Source organism: Copadichromis virginalis, linkage group LG5 (genome assembly GCF_057382275.1).
Source record: "Copadichromis virginalis isolate Kocher_CV1m ecotype Utaka linkage group LG5, C_Virginalis_male_GT1.1, whole genome shotgun sequence".
NCBI classification, from domain to species: domain Eukaryota; kingdom Metazoa; phylum Chordata; class Actinopteri; order Cichliformes; family Cichlidae; genus Copadichromis; species Copadichromis virginalis.
The window spans coordinates 28,883,176-28,902,475 of NC_140622.1; the positions used below are offsets into that span (position 1 = coordinate 28,883,176).

General features: G+C 39.6%; 1 protein-coding gene across 1 annotated transcript in view; it reads right to left on the reverse strand.

The window, feature by feature from the left end:
- Positions 1 to 19,300, reverse strand: part of pmepa1 (prostate transmembrane protein, androgen induced 1) — a 41,804-nt gene that overhangs the window by 10,495 nt on the left and 12,009 nt on the right. Inside the window, exon 2 of the mRNA XM_085457244.1 lies at positions 2,010 to 2,164. Within this exon, the coding sequence (XP_085313370.1) occupies positions 2,010 to 2,164 (155 nt within the window). The remainder of the gene's footprint in view (positions 1 to 2,009; positions 2,165 to 19,300) is intronic.

Genomic DNA, 19,300 nt, shown 5'->3' on the forward strand with positions numbered 1-19,300 from the left:
CCTTGTTTGAGGTGACCAAATACTTATTTTCCACCCTGATTTACGAATAAATTCTTTACAAATCCTACCATGTGAATTCATGGATTTTTTTTTCACATTCTGTCTCTCACAGTTGAAGTGTACCTCTGGTGCAAATTACTGACCTCTGTCATCATTTTAAGTGGGGGAACTTGCACAATCGGTGGCTGACTAAATACTTTTTTGCCCCACTGTATGAGCTGTATTGTGTAATGTATGTGCATAATTTGACACTGTAAGCTTCACATTCAGTTAACAAAGTAAAAAAAATTTCTGTGCTCATTTAAAATCAGCAGCACATATAGTTTGGTACAACATTGCCCAACACAAGTATGACTTAAAACGTTGAAATTAAGAGTGTACATGAATCTATAATGGACTGAACAATACTTTGAGCTCAAGCTGATGTTTAGAGGGTGTCTCGATGCCTTCGGTGTCACCGCTTGTAGTGAGGAGAAGACAAAAGTAGTTCTTTGCTTCTTTAAAAAAAAGTCTGAGAGGAACTTTTCCAACTTTTGTAAAAAAAAAAATATACTCTCTCTGGTGACAGTTTTCTTGCCTGCTTGTCTGGCTGCATGTGTGTCACCATGTCTGTTTGCTAATCCAAATTAACTAGGACACTATGACTCCCCTGAGCTTATAAGGAGCTCTATGTGTGTGTATGTGCATGTTTGTGCTTCATTCTTTACTCATATTTTAAACTGAAACTGAAGCCACACAGATACACACACAGACAGTGATTCAGTGGAAGGTGATTCAGGCAGCACTAGTGAAGTCATATGTTTGAGGAAGCCTCAGGTGTAAGTCGGTGCGTGTTCTTCAAATAGACATCGGCAAGTCGCCATGGCCCTTAATGAAGAAATGAGTCAGTGCGTTAGCGTTAGCCTGCAGCACAGTTTAAGCACTGTGATCACATGCGGCCAGTTGGCACGCCTCTGAAACTGCTTTTATTGTGAAACTGTCTGAAACAGATGCTAACTTCCTCCAGGAAGTCTGTTTATAAAGATGAATGACTGTAACTATAAAAGGTCAGCGTGGTTGAGGGGTTTGTTATATGTTTTATCTATTTGTCTTTATAAATCATTTCGTTCATTTTTCATATATTTCTTTAACTCTCTCTCTCTCTCTTTCTTCCTACATATATCTTGTTCATAACCTTGCAAAGTTGGATAGCTTTACTGGAAAATAAAATTTCACCTGTCGAGACACTAACTTTATTCCATGTCTTAAACAGACTGTGCTATTTTATTTCTTCAATTAATGAATTCATGTATCTTACATAATATCTGCCACCATTTACAACTTTTCATTTTCTGTTTGCTCCACATATTCAAACCGACTTTATCTGTCTCTGACACAGAAACACGTGTATGTTTAAGCTATGTAAAGGCACTATGGAAAAATGAGCGGTGTAGTGATGCAGTAGGTAAGCAAAGTTGTCACTCATCTCACCAATCTGAGCCATGGTCTGAGTAACTCTCATCACTCAGGCGACTCACACATGGACTCTATACTCTGACCGAGCCCTTTGCACTACTTTCAAGCACTTTGTTCTCCAATGTCTGCCTTTCTACTGTTTTGTAAATGTTTCTCCTGCTTGTTATTTATTCCTCCTGTCTTATCATTTATATTTAATTCCTGCACAAAGCACCCATAATTTCATTGTACATGTACAATGACAATAAAGGGCTATTCTATTCTATTCTATTCTATTCTATTCTATTCTATAGTCTGGATACAAGTGCACATTTTGGTGTATTGAGGTTGAATAAAATGAATTTCTTTGAAATGAAAGAAAACAGTGAACTACAGGCCTTAAAATACATTTTCTCTTCTTTGCTCGGTGTGTCAGAACTGTGTTACCTTTTTAGCAGCAACATGTATGTAAACCCAACTGAATAAAAAGTCTTGCACACATAATGAATGAGCTACTGTAAGTGCATAGCTTGGGCAACACATCATCATGCAGTCCTGGCATAAGTCTGACTTACGTTGGCCAGTGGCAGGTGTCTCCTGCGTGTAGGGGTGTGCCTGGAGAGAAGGGAGCGTGCTGATAGGCGGTAGTGGTTGAGAAGACAGGTGATGACCACCACCATCACCATCATGACTATTACGATCACCAGAATCTGGACGAACTCCAGCTGGGCTGCAGTGACAGAGAAACAAAGACTGACATAAGTACGAGTCTCAAGAAAGCAGAAAACAGTCCTCTGTGGCTCTTTGTACAATAACCCTGATGATGGTACAGTCACATTAACACCGTTAGGTCAGGCCTTGCAAGGACATGAAAAGTGTATGATGACATCTGCCTATTTTGCATTATATTTGAAGATCTAATATTTCTATTTATTTATTTATTGGAAAATTCAATCATTGTCAGAGACTTTTTAGATGGCCAAAGGCCTCGTCCCCTGTATAGTTGCCTCAGATAACATAATCACCATCCTCTTATTACGTTTTAGGGCAATAACAGATCACGGCTCTCTAGTTTCATTCCAAGCAACAAAAAATACACATTTCAAAAGTTCAGGGCTTTCACAGAAACAAAACACTGTTGTACATCCTGATTTAGTTATTCAACTGAAATACTAATGATAATAATAACAAAATAACTCATGGCTGGATTTGAAAAATAGTATTGTCCATTTAATCATTGGGGATGTTGGTAGTTGAGGTCAAACAACATGGAGAGAGCTAAAGTACATAAAACAGTATTGCAACATATACCCAATAATTACTGTGTAAAATATATGAGTTCATCATCTTTTTTGGTTTTTTAGTACTACTTGGAGTGCTTCATCAAATTCGTGGTTAAAAATGACTTCAACAAATACAAAAACACACATTTAAAGCAGGCTGGTATAATTGATGTTATTAGAAGAAAAAACAGAGAAAGATATAGTCCTCATGTCAGGTCAGGGTGTTTCACACACACACACACACACACACACACACACACACACACACACACACACACACACACACACACACACAGCCAGCCGAGGCCAGGCTGACAGACAGGGCCACCTTTGTTGAGAGACAGCCTGCTTTAAATACCCCTTAACCCTGCTCCACCTCCCCCATCATCAGCACTGCCATTATCCACACACACAGAAACGGAGGCTTTTTTCTCACACTTTGTTTTTGTTTTGTTTTTTTCACAGGGAGCAGGCAGAGGTCAGGGCCAAGTCAGACACAAGAGCATAAAGTAACTAGCAGACAACAAACCAACCCTCCCCCGCACACCCCCTGCCCACACACACTGCATTCTGTTTTTCTCACAGTCCACACCGGTTCTCACAGTCTTGAGTTCCTCTTACCAGTAAACCATCACAGAAGATGAAGAAGTATAGAGTCAGATGACTCCTGTATCGCTGGATTCATTCACGTATTACTTTTTATCACATTTATTTATATTAGCTCACAGGCTACACTGACATATTAAAGCAAAAAAAGAAAGTTTCAGAGATGCGCAGAACTGTTTGATAGAGAAGCAGAGTTTTAAAGAATCAATAGAAGTGAACAGCCAAAGTTAAAACATATACTAGTTTCTGGGAACTAAGCACCAGTTTTTTAACAAAACAAATCGAACATTTTATTTTAACCATGATTAAAAGCATCATTCTTCCCCTTCTGTTAGGCACTTATGCTTAGCACGTATGGTCTATATCAGCGGTCCCCAACCTTTTTTGCGCCACGGACCGGTTTATGCCCGACATTATTTTCACGGACCGGGCTTAAGGTGTGGCGGATAAATACAACAAAATGAAACTAGTACCGGTACCGAAAAAAAAGAAGATTTATTTATAACACACCTGAAAAGACCCAGGAAAACTGAGTTAACGATAAAAACGATAACAAAATAATGCTGAAAACCGATAAAAACCCTGAAAACCATACATTTCACACCTGAGCCTCAACTATCGCGGCCCGGCACCAAACGACTCACGGACCGGTACTGGTCCGAGGCCCATGGGTTGGGGACCGCTGGTCTATATACACAAGAGGACCCCAAAGAACTTCAGGGAACGTGGTCAGAAGACCACTTAGGACAAACTTCTGTAAGACTTGCAGCTGCAGACTTCCTGGGATTAAAAGGATTTCCACAACAAGATAACCCAAAGTTGGCTGAGATGATGCATTTAAATGCCATTTCACTTGACCAACTGTCCAAATTTCCAAGATTTTTAATATGCAGTGACGCACATAGTAAACCTGCAAACTCCCACATGTAAGAAAAACTTTAATTGACAATTTAGATATATACATATGTAACTATCTACAACTATCTGAAAATATGCTGATTCGCATGCATTTAAAAGGAAAAATGAACTTAAAGACTAAAGCGTGCTTGCTTAAAAATAAATCAGACTCTAGTGCATACAAAGGAATCTGATAACATCCATCTTTTCATCTCAGATAAGAAACTCACCGCACAACTGTGTCTGAACACAGTTGTCATGGTTGTGACTCTGTGATGAAGGTTGCATAGTCTCGTCACTCAACAAGCCTCACAAAAAAAAAGGTTGATTTCCAGAGGACAGATCCCGAAGATCTGCTACTGAGGGAAAAGGAAGAAACCAACGCTAAACCAAAACAACAAAAATAAAAGAAAGTAAAACAAAACTTTCCAAGCTTCATATCCCGTGGATGCTCCAACACCATGTGTGTCCTCACCGGCCGTCACACACACTCTGAGCCTGGAGTAAGCTTTGTCTGCAACTTTTTCTCACACACATTCCCACACTGTCCAGACACACACAGGCGCACATATCGAGGAAACAGCTGACCAGACCCTTTCTTCTGCCCTCCCTCGCCACCAAAACCCAATAGCTGTGAACAAAAGGGGTCACTGTGAGGGAGGAGGGGAGGCAGAGAAAGAGACAGAGGGAGAGGGGAGAGAAAAAGAGGGGGAGTGGTGGGAGCGTCTGGGAGAGGAGACAGATGGGTCAGTGGGATGGAGAGAATAATGATGAGATAGAGAGAGAGACATGGAGAAGGGAGGGGGAGCTGAGTTTGAAGTTTGAACTTCTCTGCTCATTAGGACATTCAAACACTGAGGCAATTAAACTCTTACAAGCAGAATACAATAGTTAGTACTGACTGCTTCATCATTGAAAGGATCGTTGTGGTCTGGTATGGTCTGTCATGGCACGGTATGGTGCGGCAGGGGTCAAGAACAAGAGCGCAGCTTTTTAAATATTATATGAAGAGATCGTGTATGAAATGATTCCCTGCAAATGTTGTAATTCATCCCTCTTTGACTCTCAAATCTATTTTTGCTGGTGTACAGATGCAAAATATGGAAAATTGTGTCACCTAAATATCCAGACCTAAATTTAGCTGTAAGGCAACACCATCCCTCCAGGACAAAGCCCAATATGTTGTCTCCCACAAAATAACACTTTTATCCAAAATGCTAAGAAAACTAAGCAAAAGGCAAACCATGAGAATATTTAACCTCACACTAATGAAGCCCCTTTTCCCTCATATTACTTGGAAAATGTTATAATAATTTTTTTTTTTAAATTACCAGCCAATGTCAGGGGTTGTGGGGCCTAATTACATAAGTGGATTCAAGTGGATTGGACCCACATGTACAGTCGTGGTTTTTCGGTCCATCACAGAAGATCAGCTACTGTCACGTCTGCATCTTCTCTCTGTCTCTAAGTTCTTTGGGCAGAAACCAGAGCACCTGGATGTAACCCACACATCCACAGGGTGAACTCGGAAAGCCAGGATCGTTCTTGGTATGAGGTGACATTGCTAACCACTGCACTACCATGCAGCCCTGTTACATAACGTCAGAGTTCCTGTTGACGTTGTGAATGCAGAAAAGACGGCTTGGAAGGTTTATAGTTACCAAAGAGGCCACTGTGCTGTGTACGGTATGTTGCGAAGGGAAAGGAAAGGGAGGGAAAGAAAAGTTGTGGGAGTTTAGCACCAGCTGAAAGAACAAGCTGTCAGCAGGCAGTGAGCCCACAGACACGCGCACACACACACACACACACACACACAGTCTGGGTGGCTTCACACAGATGGCGAGACTGGCATCGCTGTATGTTTAAGTGCCTCTCTGTTCCTTTTTTGCCTTTGACAATAACAACAGTTCGCTTTAACAGGCAATGTGACTGTTTACAGATAATAATTTTAGTCTGTTTATGTTTGCTCATGTGGGTGTCTGTGTTCCTTTCCTCCCATGTCTGCTACAGTACGTCCCTTAATTTCTCCCTTTGATATCTTTCCGTCCTTCCTTTCAGTCCTTTTTTTTCTCCTTTCTGTCCGAGGTTTGAACATTTCATGGCAACATTGTTCAAAAATTAAAAGTGGATTTAGCACATAAAGCCATACTGTTGCATTCTGGCACTTACACACCTTTTTTTATGTGCTAATTTAGTTGTTTGCTTCCTACTGGATATCTCAAAACTGGTCATCTTAATATTATATTTATAGCACTTCTATTGACATATTTATAGCTTTGTAGTGACACTAGGCTTGTTTGACTCATTTTGGTAAAAGTACATATATAGCCAAATCTGATGTAAAGTGGGCCCCAACAGCAAAACCCATGCATATTAAATTAACAATATTAATAATAAGAAGTAAACATGTCCACCTTCTCCGTTGCGTTTAGTCTAAATAAGTAAAACCACATTTATTAAACCATTCTTTACAAAACACATGAAGAGCAGACTATAAGTGATAGATTAAAGTAGATCTACAAGTATTTTGGAACTACAGATTTGTTTTTGTTTTTTTTTTTACTTTTTTACAGTTTAGACAACTTGTAGAGATAAAAAAAAAAATACTTTTAAGCTTCCAGATATTTCCACACCCTTGTAATATTTTGGCATCGACACACCAGGGGTTCTGGCCCGTGGACCGAATGTTTGAAAGCTGCATTTACAGGCACAAGTTTGAGCCACTCTGTTTTAATGTTTGTTATCCTGTTTCCTTTCGGCTTTTGCAAATTGATGCATCATCATTCAATAAAAAATTCCTACTATTGCTATAAACACATACTCTGTCAATTCCCTTGAACACAGAGCTCCCAAAACTGCGAGGCCAGCAGGTCGGCCAGCAGCTCTCCTCCCTTCCCTTTCTTTTCTGCTCTTATTTTGATTCTCTCTTTTCTCTCCAGTGTCAATAATGCTGCGTTTAGCTCACTCCTTCCATTCTGCATGCTAACTGTGTTTTAATCCACTTATGCCGCTCATTTTAAGGTGCATAATTTTGCAGAGAGATTTTATTTTATTTTTTGCAGAATTTAGGGCATGTTTTTCCCCCACCCTGTGGAGATTTAAAATGCGCAGCCATTCCACCTCATTTTCCCCATTCCCTCTTCTTCTCTTTTCTCTCTGTCATCTTATTCTTCATCCTTATTTCTCTTCTCTTTCAATCGCAGAAGCCTTTTTGGTATGCCAAAATTATTTTTAAAGCAAATGTGTTGTGCAGATGCACCACTGAAAAACATCCTTGAGGCTAAAACATGCTCCAGCGAAGATACATAATAACACTGTGTCTGTGGTATGCTACAAAAAGCAGGTTTGTGCAAACCGCAGAGGCTCCAAAATCTCAGCTATATGCTCATATGTGTGCATTCAAAGAGACAAGAAAAGAAATATAAAACAAATAGGCAAACAATGATCAAGCTTTAGTGTATTTGATTTCTTCCTGGCAGACAAAAATGTGCACCGCCGAGTATTTGTGCCAAATGCAAACAGAAAACCGCATTCATGGGTTTATTAAGCCTCAGCCCACGCTGCTTTGACAATTGCTAAGGTTATAAGTCAAAGAAATCCCTCTGCCCCAGATAAATTTCAAAAGACACTGCTACCCTTGTTGACTTCATCAAACTCTTTTATTTTTTGTCTTTAAATAATGGACAGTGGACTGTGATCCAAAAGACGACTTCTCTACCCCTAACCTTCATTGTATTTCACACAAATGGAGTCTAAAAAAATCTCTTACTAATTCATTAGCCATCTGGGGTGCAACTGTATTGTGCAAAATAATTTTTATTTAATCCTTGAATAGTTAAGGCGATATTTTCAGCTCACCTGTTTGTTCTAATCTGCAGTTTACTAAAAAAATTGTCCCATGTGTGATGGTGATTAAAAATGACTTAAATGGCTCATCCAGTTTCAAATTATCTTCAGTTGACTGACTAATTGAATCAGTGCAGGTGCTTAACCTTCAGTCAGATTAGACAAGCAACCAAAATAACTGAGAGGATTCATTTATGACCCCTTATCTTTTATGCAGGAATATTTTTTCTAATGACGCCATTTGAGTTTATCATAGCTGCCGTCTTTCCTTAATCTATGACAGATGCCTTCTAATATATAATTGTATTGTGTAATTGTTTTAATCATTTTAATGCAATAAAAGCATCTCCAACTCGTCTCCATTAGTTGTTTTGCTGTTATTTGCCTCAAGGCTTCTGCAGCAGCACGTCTTGCTATTCTAGGCCTATTAGCTATGCTTCATTGCAACATTGTAGCGATCAGACACTGAAAATTAGTGCACGATGCCAAAAAGAATTTGCAGCATATTAAAGATAATCTCAGAAAAAGATGGTTTGTGTAAAAACTGATCATCAAAATAAAAGCCTGACATCTCTCATTTCATCCTGAGTCTGATTGCACAGCTTACATCAGCTTAGAGACTAAACAGAAAGTCTGTGGTGCTTTCTGGTTTATCAGGACTGAAACAAAAATAATGGTGTCAGGTTGAATTATGCAGGATTTACAGTGTTGCACTAAAATTCAGCATATTTTCTTTTTGAAAGATCAAGGTTCAGACCTGTGTCTTCCCAGTGCCTTATCTTCAAGGAAGAACAATTCTAAATAGCCGTTTGAAGTTCCTTTAATTTTCCTTGTGCAATGCTAAAGAAACATTTTCACTTCTCAGAATTGTTGCATGAGAGAGATTGCTGATCGCTTCCCTCCCTCTGTGGTGTTGTCTAGACAGGAGGAGGCCGTAAGCCTGGCAGGCAGGCAGACACTCCATGGTTAATCTAAAGCAATTAGCTCATTTGTCATCCGCTGCCTGCTCTCAGTCTATCTGCCTCCTTCTCCTCCTCCTCCTGCATTCAACTAAAGGTCACAAGCGGTCATTGCCGAGTCAGATGGCTCTGAGAGTGCAGACAGAGAGAGAGAGTGGGGAGGGCAGGAGAATTGAGGGAGGGGTGGTAGGAGAAAGGAAGACAGGGAGGAAGAAAATATGGTGGGAAGGAAGGAGGGAGTGGAAGGGAAGAAGTTGAAGAGTGCAAAGCAGGGAATGTGAAGGGAGGCAGAAAAGAAGGCAGGACATGAAATATATTAGCAAAGGAGATGGAAAATATGAGGTTGAAAAGCTTAAAAAGGGAGGAAGGAAGGCAACCAGAAAAGAAAATGTAAAAAAAAAATCAATGATGAAAAGAGTAGAAAGGGAGAAAGGGAAGAAGAGAGAGAGAAGAGCTCGCTAATTCCTCCCCCCTTTCTCAGTCCTCAGATGACTCGACAGTCTGGGTAGTCAGAAATAGCACAGACAGCTGTGTGTGTGTGTGTGTGTATGTGTGTGTGTGTGTGAGAGAGAGAGTGTTTGTGCAAGCTCCTATATGTGTGTGAGTGTGAGAGGCAGAGTTATAGGTCATAGGTTCACACAATTTTGCCTGCCAATTTCCATGAGAAAGGCTATAGGGGGCAATGGGTGGTGGTATATGTGTGTGTGTGTGTGTGTGTGTGTGTGTGTGTGTGTGTGTGTGTGTGTGTGTGTGTGTGTGTGTGTGTAAGGGAGGTTTGCACAAACACCCACACATACATACAAGAAAGACACACAAAATGATACACACTGTCTCTTCCCATTGACTTTGGAAGTCATAGTCATGGTGCAGCCAACAAGTGTGGGAACTTTGGTCCATAAAACTCCCACTGCTTGATTCAACAGTGGGAAAATAGAGACAGAAATGTGTGTGTGTGTGTGTGTGTGTGTGTGTGTGTGTGTGTGTGTGTGTGTGTGTGTGTGTGCATGTTTGAAGGGGTAAGTTATCATCCTTCCTCATCTTTCTCTAACCGTCATCCCATTTCTGATTCTCATCTTTCATTAGTCTTTGCTCTGACAAAATGTAAAACCAGAACTGTAACTTTACATGATCCACTTGCACAGTGTGTAATTTTACATTACCCAAAGCCTACTTTGCAAATGAGGACCAGATCCTGCTGGCTAGGGCATTGTTTTAGATGGTGGAAGAAACCGGAGCTCCCAGAGAAATACGTGCAAGTACGGAGAGAAGGTGCAAATGAGTGAAAGGCCCTGCCCGGGTTTGAACCCAGGAAGAAGTTAGAGGTAACAGCAAGCAAAATGTGCTGACATATGTACCTGAATCCATCTCAAATGGAGATTCTTTCCCTGTAAAAACAAAAAAAATGAATGCATGCAAATCAGTACAGAGGTTAACTATGTCAAACCACTGTACTGTAATAATAATAATAAAACAAATACCGATATCACAGTCTATATATCAAATTTTAAAACTAAATGGATAAGGGAAAAAAACAAAACAGCCATCACTGCCATTGTGATAAAGAGCATTATTTCACCACGTAAGTAACCACCTTATCTAAATGTTCAGTGCAGACATTTTACAACAAGACAAAATAAAGTAGAACTGGAGGATATGTAATAGGTGTAAGAACTGGGCGTATGGAATAGATGAGTGCTGGAGTGGAAGAAGGACAGAGAAGCATTAGTCTAAATTTAGAGTGTTAATCCAGGGAACTCCCATGTTAAATTGCAAGTCCCATCTGGAACGCTAGCTATGCTAACTCTAGCAGAGAGTAGGTCACTGACTCTGAGTAAACTAAATATCCTGACCATGAAACACATAAAGCATGCTGCCAGCTCTCACCAATACAATACAGGTGCTGTGACCTTTGACACTTTGACCTTCAGACTTTAATGACCTTTCAGAGTCCACCCTAATAACACATTTGACTCAGTTTTTTTTAAATACGAATGATAAAATACAAAAGTCTTTGTTTTTTAACAAGAACCAATGACAACTTTAATAAAACTGAATAATAATAATAAGGATTATTATTAGAAAAAAGTAAATGTGTTTGGATAGCATTAAAAGCTATAGTACTGAAACGTCTCATTGAGCAGGTCGCACTAATCAGTAAGTTTGGTGCTTTCATGTTTTATGCTGTTTTCACCTAAAACAATTGCAACACAGCTGATTAAAGTTCTACGAGTTCACAGCTTTTTGAGGTTTCTTGTAAAAATACTGGAAGAAGAATTACTTTCGTGACAGGTGGTGAATATACTGAGCTACAGTACTGTACATTAGCTTACTTACATTTTATTTTAAAAAAATGCAATTTCAATACCACTAATGCATTTTTGTAATTGTAAATAATTTGCTTTTTGGCTTGACTTTGTTTTACTCTCTGTGATATGTATGCGTATGTCTGTTTTCTGAAGTTGGCCATGTTTTGAAGTTGCTATTAAAAAGATATAACCATGCTGTTTGTTTGACTAGCTCTCATCAGCATGTGGGCGGTATTTATTATAGTTGTCTTGTGTTTGGCATCTGTTGTCCAAAGGTTTTACAGAAATAACTCATTTTTTATCTTTAATTCTGTTATAGCAATTGCACTGTTTTCACCAAAATTATTACAGTAAAAAATGTAAAACTGTATAAAAGACATTATCCTGACCACACAGTTACAGTTATGTTTCTGCATGTCTTAAGAATATTTGTTTTTTCTGGTTTGCAGGAGTCTGGCTGAGCTGTGGGATGATAAAGGAAATGAATAAAAATTTAATAGAATCCCTGCTGTGCTGACATCAGAAACATCAGCGAAATGGAAACAAGGCACAGACAAACGCAAACAACACACCTCATACTGTACTGGACACGCAAAGCCATCAATGTTAACAATGGAAAAAGTGACAGTATGTAAAGTCCAACAAGGAGACCGGAAATCATTCACTCAGTGTTCTCTCACACACACACACACACACACACACACACACACACACACACACTGCTCCTCTGTGTACTAGCTGACCTGCAGAGCATTCTGTCTGAAACATATGAAAATCAAACCTCATTATCAGCTGCTTGTCTGGCTCTGTGTTTGTGTGTGCGCGCGCGAGTGTATGTGTGTGTTGCTCATTATAATTCTAGCCAGAAGGAGCTAGACTACCCCTGTCGTCTCGCACCCCCGCACACGCAGACGCGCACGCACACAGATAGACCTTCGTTCACAAACACACACGGTGTTCATTTGAATGAGAAAGAGACAAGAAAGTCACGGGGCAGGTCACATTCGCGTGTGTGTGTTTATAATGGACCTGATCCAAAGTGACACTAGACATAATAATAATCATTAGCAGCGTGCAATCAGTGGCTGCGCGCACACAGACACACATTTACAGGTCATCAGGTTAGCTAACAAAGTTACTGGTTCAATTCCTTCTGTCAGCAGTGGCAAATTTTTGCCAAAGTGCCCTTTAGCAGTACTATTACAGCAAAATTACACCAACCTTTACTGTTATATTGTTACATTTACTTTTGTGCATGACTAGTCTTTTCTGTATTCTACATCTACAAGCTTACATGGATAAAATAATTATTGTCCCTCATTCATTTTTTAAAAATTCAGCGCTCCTCTTTTCTTTGTAGCTGTGCACTTTTTGACCTTCTTTAAAAAAATCAGTTACTGGTTCAACTCTATTTCAAATAACTGAAAATCAGCCTTTGATCAACAAAATCTTTCTAGTGGGAATTAAAAAGTTGAAACACACTTTGCATGGATAAACCTGCAGAGGGCTCATTAATGGTTGGATCATTAATGATTGCCTACAGTTGCCTTTTTCTCCACATTGCTAATGGTCTCTTGCCAGGCCCACTTCACGTCAGGACAGCTCTCCCTCACTCTCCACATCTGTGCCGAGCCACAGGCCTCACTTGGACCCACAGTCTGGGCCCAGCTTTCAACATGATAACCCAGTGTTCCCACCACGTCCCCTGTTAATGAATGTGTGTGTTTGTAAAGCCAATAGTTAAATAATCACGATTTCATTTTAGTATACACAATTATTATTTCTGTCATAAAAGAACAGTACGGATATCATGCATATTATAACTGGCATACACTAGGGGCTGAGAGCCAAGGATCAGTTTTCAATATGATATTATTACATTAGGTTGTTTACAGTAACACATCACAGTACAGTGACACCCCTCTCTTCACTTTACCCTCATTCATTTTATACGCTCCACCATAAGGAGTCTTTAAGTGACCTAAGACTGGCAGGGTAGCCCGTTTACATCTCCTGAATGCTTTAATAAAAACGTTAAGTATTTGGCACCAGTGTGTTGATAACTTATCACAAGAGGACGTGATTCAATATGATAAATGTGCCAGTGCACGATATTTCTTTCATAGCTCCAGCTAATGACTCTTCTGAGATTATTTCTGCTTATTAACCAAATATTTGTTCTATAAAACATTAGAAAAAGAATCGCTGTCACATTTTCCTAGACTCCAGACAGCATTGTCAAATGTCTAGCGGTGTCTGATTAACAGTTTGAAGAATAAAGAAATTCCGTTAATGTAAAAACTGGCACAGATCTGTCAAATGTTTCATGTTATTGGCCAGAAATGACTTCAATTATCCAAACAGTCGTTGATTAATTTCCTGTTGTTTGATTTAAATTAATGTTAATAATGAATTTCAATGTCACGATTTAATGCATTAAGTAATAATAATAGATTGCATTTATATAGCGTTTTTCGGGACCCCTCAAAGCACTTTACAATTCCACAGTTGTAGCCACAGTTGTAGCCACAGCTGTCCTGGGGCAGACTGACAGAAGCAAGGCTGCCATATCGCGCCATCGGCCCTTCTGGCCAACACCAGTAGGCGGCAGGTGAAGTGTCTTGCCCAAGGACACAACGACCGAGACTGTCCGAGCCGGGTCTGGAACCGGCAACCTTCCAATTACAAGACGAACACCCAACTCTCTACTCTAAGTAGTATTAAGATGCATCCTGTATACATGGATTGGGGAAATTGGGCTGATTTTTTTTTTAAATTTTGATGAGATGTTACTGATTTTTTCCAGCTACTATTAGTTTAATCTTAGTCGGTCACTTTAGTGAGCAAGAATTTGTAAGTGTGCTAAGTCACTAAATGGGTTTCTAACATCTAAGACATTTTGAGCTACGTCCAAAAGCTGAAAGAAACCAAAAGTTTGCTTTTATCTGACAAAACAGTTATAAATTATTTTACTTGCGTATCCTCAATAGAGAACTGTTTTAAGCCATGCTCCAAAAACTTGTTAAAAATGACTCATAGCATTAAATGTATCACAATAGCCCACTAATAGTGAATTTTTATGCATTTAGAAGAATATAAAAGAAATAATACTGAGAAAAATTAGTGGTGTTTCAGTGATAAAGGGTCACTAAGGAGGTATGAATTTAGTGTAATAAATATTCAAGGACAAACCTGTTGTGTTCTGCAGGTGTGTGTGCCTAAGATAAGCTAAAAGCAGTTATAGAGGTAATGAGTTTGCGATCAAGCCTGCAAAACGAGGCAAATATATGTATGTGTGTGTGTGTGTGTGAGCCAGGCATTCGTCTCCAGCTGCCAAATCAAAACTCGCTCAGCCAGTCCTTTCATGCACACACACACACACGCGCACACACACACCTGGCTAGACAAAACAATGTCTGTCTGACCCTGTGTGCGTTTTTGTGTGTCTGCATGGGAAAATCAATTCCACATTAATAAACAATGGTTAATGAATTAAAAGCACTTCTGTCTGCGGCTACAGTGAGTGTGTGCGGAACACAAGCAAACACTGAGAACGATGTTAATGATTTACTGTGCACGAAAAGCTGTTGTGCTCAGACTGGATGCCATGTGATTCAAGTACCAATCCCCACTAAAAGCTCTACTATTAAATATTTTGATATCAGTGATGAATTGGATGACTAAACATAATCTAAAATAGATCACTTGTATTGATGAATTCACAAATTTTACAGCTCTTTCTTTTAAAGACTTGCTAGGAAGCTGTGTTCATAATTAATCTCTTTTAAAAACGACACACCTGTTACGCAGTTACAAGTTACACACTAACAGCTGAAGAGGTGGAGGCCAAACAAAGACTCGAAATAAGGAGTAGGTTTGCTCAGAAGGCTCTTAATTCTAACTTTCATTATATATTTTTTTCTCAATAATGAACAATTTTACTATTGTAGGGTCTACCTTACAATAAAAAGCGCCTTGAGGCGACTGTTGTTGTGATTTGGCGCTTTACTCATTTATCTGCTCAGGATCATAGCGACGAAGTCCAAATTCCAAACATATTTGGTTTGCTTTTAGAATTTAAAAAACATAATAAGCAAACGCTGTCATTTCACAAGCAGCAACCTGTTGAAGTTTAAGGTTTCACGATCTATGCTTCAAGAATAAGTCATTTGGAAAAGTTGTACTATTTTCCTTAGTATCTTCTAAGACTTTTTTGTGGTTTTGAAGTGCAACCAGACTATTTGTGGTTGTATTAAAAACCAGAAAGCCTATCCTAACACACATTTTGCTAATTTTCTTAAGTTAGTAGCAATTCCCCTCCCAGGCAGTCGCTCCTTTTATTTCATTGAAGAATTGTAACAGATGCCAATACCTATGATGATGGTGGAATAATAATGTAAATGCTACATTTGATGATCTCTGTTTACATTAACATGCTCCATTAAGGAAATACTGAACCATTTGATGACTAAACACATTCTTACCCTCCCTTGACCAACACCGCCACCCTCACTCTCTTTATAAACTGCAATCCAACAATAGCAACAAGTGAACACCTGAATGCTTCCTTTATTATTCAGGTGCCGTTGAGCAAGAAACCGAAGCCTCACCTGCCTCACGAGAGCTGATTAGAGGTGAGTCTTTAAGAAAGAAAGTGCACTCTCAGAGCCCGGTGGCTAAAACGTTCAAAAACACCTGGCTCTGAGAGGGCACTTTCTTTCTTAAAGACTCACCTCTAATCAGCTCATGTCCTTTCTTTATCCTCCACATGAATCAACACGCCTTTGCTTTTGTGCCTTTGCGTGTGTGTATGTGTCTGTGTGCTAGAGATGAGATAACCTCTAGTTTAGACAAAACAATTTTCTGCAGACACCCAAACAGCATGACTGCAACAAAGCTGAAACAAAGAACTGCATGGAAAGTATAAAAAGGAAAGAATGAGCAGGAGCGGGGGGTGGGGGGGAATAAAGGGTGAAAATATTTTACCGTCTGAATATTTTGTGGTAGACATGTAGAACTCTAACGTTTATTGCAAAAGACATCTGGCAAAAACCCAACATACACGTGGAAGAGAGCAATGATATTTTCCCTGTACTTACAGCCGACAGTGTTTTAATGCTGTTGATGTTTCTCCGTATCATCAGGGTCAGAAATGTTTACCATAAGAGGGTGTGTGTTGTGAAAGCTTAATGGATGGATGGCAAACAAGCTGTGAAACTGGCTCCATGCCTCCAGAGCACAAAATGATATGGGCCTCACATTAAGCTGTGCATGCCAGCTGGCAAAGTCTACCGTCTCCTCACTGAGGAAGGTGTGGGAAGCTAGTGGACACAATGTGAGCAGCGATCGTGTTTCTGATGTAGCCAAGAATCTGTCAGTGCAGGTGTGATGGGAATTGTTTGTCTTTTTTAAAGAAACTAGCTATTTCAAAGTTTGTCTCCTGTAAGAAGACTCCTTCCATACTGTGGTGCATTTAGGAGACAAACAAAAAAACAACTTCTAAGAAGTTCCTTAAACCTTTCAAGTTGAATTTTCACTGCAACTGACTCCAAAAGGTCTTGTGGACTTTGTGTGGGGTAGCCAAATACAAATTTAAGTCTGATGCCATGGAGCGGCTGGACACTGAGTCATGGCTAAAAATAGTAAAAAGAACAAACCTTCATCAGACATGTACATCCGATGAAGGCAACATGTTGTTTTCTTTTAAATTTCCTGTTTTCTCATTCCTACCCATCATCATCAAGTCTTGTGGTCCCCATGCTTACATGAAGAGCACAATCAAGGCCGTCACAAAGACTTTAATGGACTAAAATTTGGTATGTTTACGTAAAACAAAAACAGCTGTCAGGCTGAGACACCACAGATGCTGGAAGCTCCGTTCACAGATTTTTCTGCCACTTGTGGGCAGCAGAACTATCTAAGTCCTTCCAAAAGCAAGTCTTAAAACTCGACAGCCATCTCAACAGCTCATCTCGATAGCATTCGAAGTAGTATTATTACCTTTATTGTTGCCGAGACATAAAAACTGCAAATACAGAAACATGAAACAGTCAAATATTTGCTAAATCTGACCAAAAATAAAATTTCAAAAATCTTTCTTCTTCTGCTGAAAAATTCTCCTACAGCGTTTTCATCTTATATAGTTTTGAAGAATCTATATAATGCAATGCCATTATCATAATATTTTATCAGAAATAAACACTGAGCAGAAATTTGGAGAAACATTAGGCAGAGTCTTCATGTTAATGTGCAGGTCTGCGCACCCTTATACAAATAGCATTAAGTGAAAATTAGTGCTGCAAAGGAGCCTGAAATTTGTTTTACATTGAACTCTTTTGCAAAGTGGTGAAATTTTTGAGATGGGCCAGTGCCACCCTATGTGACCCCCTGAACACACCCTTGATCATAGGATGTTAGCAAACCATTGCACCGTTATTTGCATCATTATTTATTTGGGGATATGTTTGTGTTCGAAATTCACTTTTTCCTCTGCTTGTTTTTTTACAGTTTAAACATTAAATATTTAAATGCATTGAAATGCACTCTGTGAAGTCTCCAGCCATTTAAAGCTCTTTTTCTTTCTGCAGTCTGTAGTAGTGCAGACATAGCTATAAAAAACTGACTGAAGAGCACTGAGGCTGCTTGTTTGTTTGACCAACAGTAAGTTTAGTTCTATTCTATTCTCAGAGCACATTAGTTTAAAGGTAAACCCCTTACTCCTTATAACCCCTTTCTAAAAAAGCGAATAGATTCCACCATAAGCAGGCTTAGGTTGCATACTTTTCCCCATGATCAACTTTTCGATTTTTCCAATGATCAAAAATCTGAGGCCAACATTTACATGTTTAGCTGCTCTGTAGACCAGGAGATCTGCTTTGGGCTTTGAAAAACACCATCGAATGTGAACAAAAGGCCACAGTGGAAAGGAAAAGATGTGTTTTCCGACTGAGCCAGCTTAGTGGGGATGTAGACTTGGCCACAGTGCAAGAGCATGATTGTAATATAACTTTGTTTTGATGTGCATGTGGGCTTTTATTTTCTCACCTTTTAGCCCTAAAACCATTAGAATCACATCCTTAATGTGCATCTGAAGCGGAGTACAGGGGCTGTCTGTGTGCTTTTCTAGCCTGCTGCTCTGTCTAGACACACTGAAATCCACTCAGTGTGTACGTGTGTAAATGTATGTGCGTTTGTGACAGTCAGAGAGTGAGGGGGTTACTTGGCGTTTAGGTGGAGCTTGGTTTGTGTCTATGTGTTTGAATGGTTGAATATGTAATGATAATTATTAGCAATATAAACAGCTAGGAGAAGTCACGGTGGCATTCTGTGTGTGTGTGTGTGTGTGTGTGTGTGTGTGTGTGTGTTTGAGGATGCAAATGACGTGGTCCCAGCTGTTTCCTGTGAGCCAGAGGGCAAAGGAGGCAGACGCGTTCTCTCTGGAAGTCTGAGTGTGTGTGCGCACAGGGGTCAAGCCCACGGTCATGAGCGTCTGTGTCGCGTGGGTGGGGGGAATGGGAGTGTATGTGTGTGCTTTGTACACTGAAGTGTCCATTGTCTAGACTCTGTCTAGCAGTGAGGGCAGCTGATTGGTTGACAAATCATCGTAAATGTCGCACAAAACGTCTTTGTGTGAAATCTACATCACGGATTGCTTCCGAACATAATGTAAGGTATATCCACACAAAAGGCCAAAATACGTATGTGGTGACTTACGTAACTCAAATTCTTTTTTCACATTTGGTGAAAATCATCTATGCTTTTGTCTTTTTTGTAAGATGCTCTCCAGTAGTTGACAATCATCCAAGTTTAGTCTTGACTCTTTCATGAACCACATACAGCCCAATTTAATCTCAAGTGGGCTAGATCAGTGAATCAAGGAAAAATAGCAATGAAAAAAACACTGTCTAAATTTTTCCATTTGTTTTAGAAGACACTCTGACTTCATATGAGCCATTCATTTCAAGTCTGA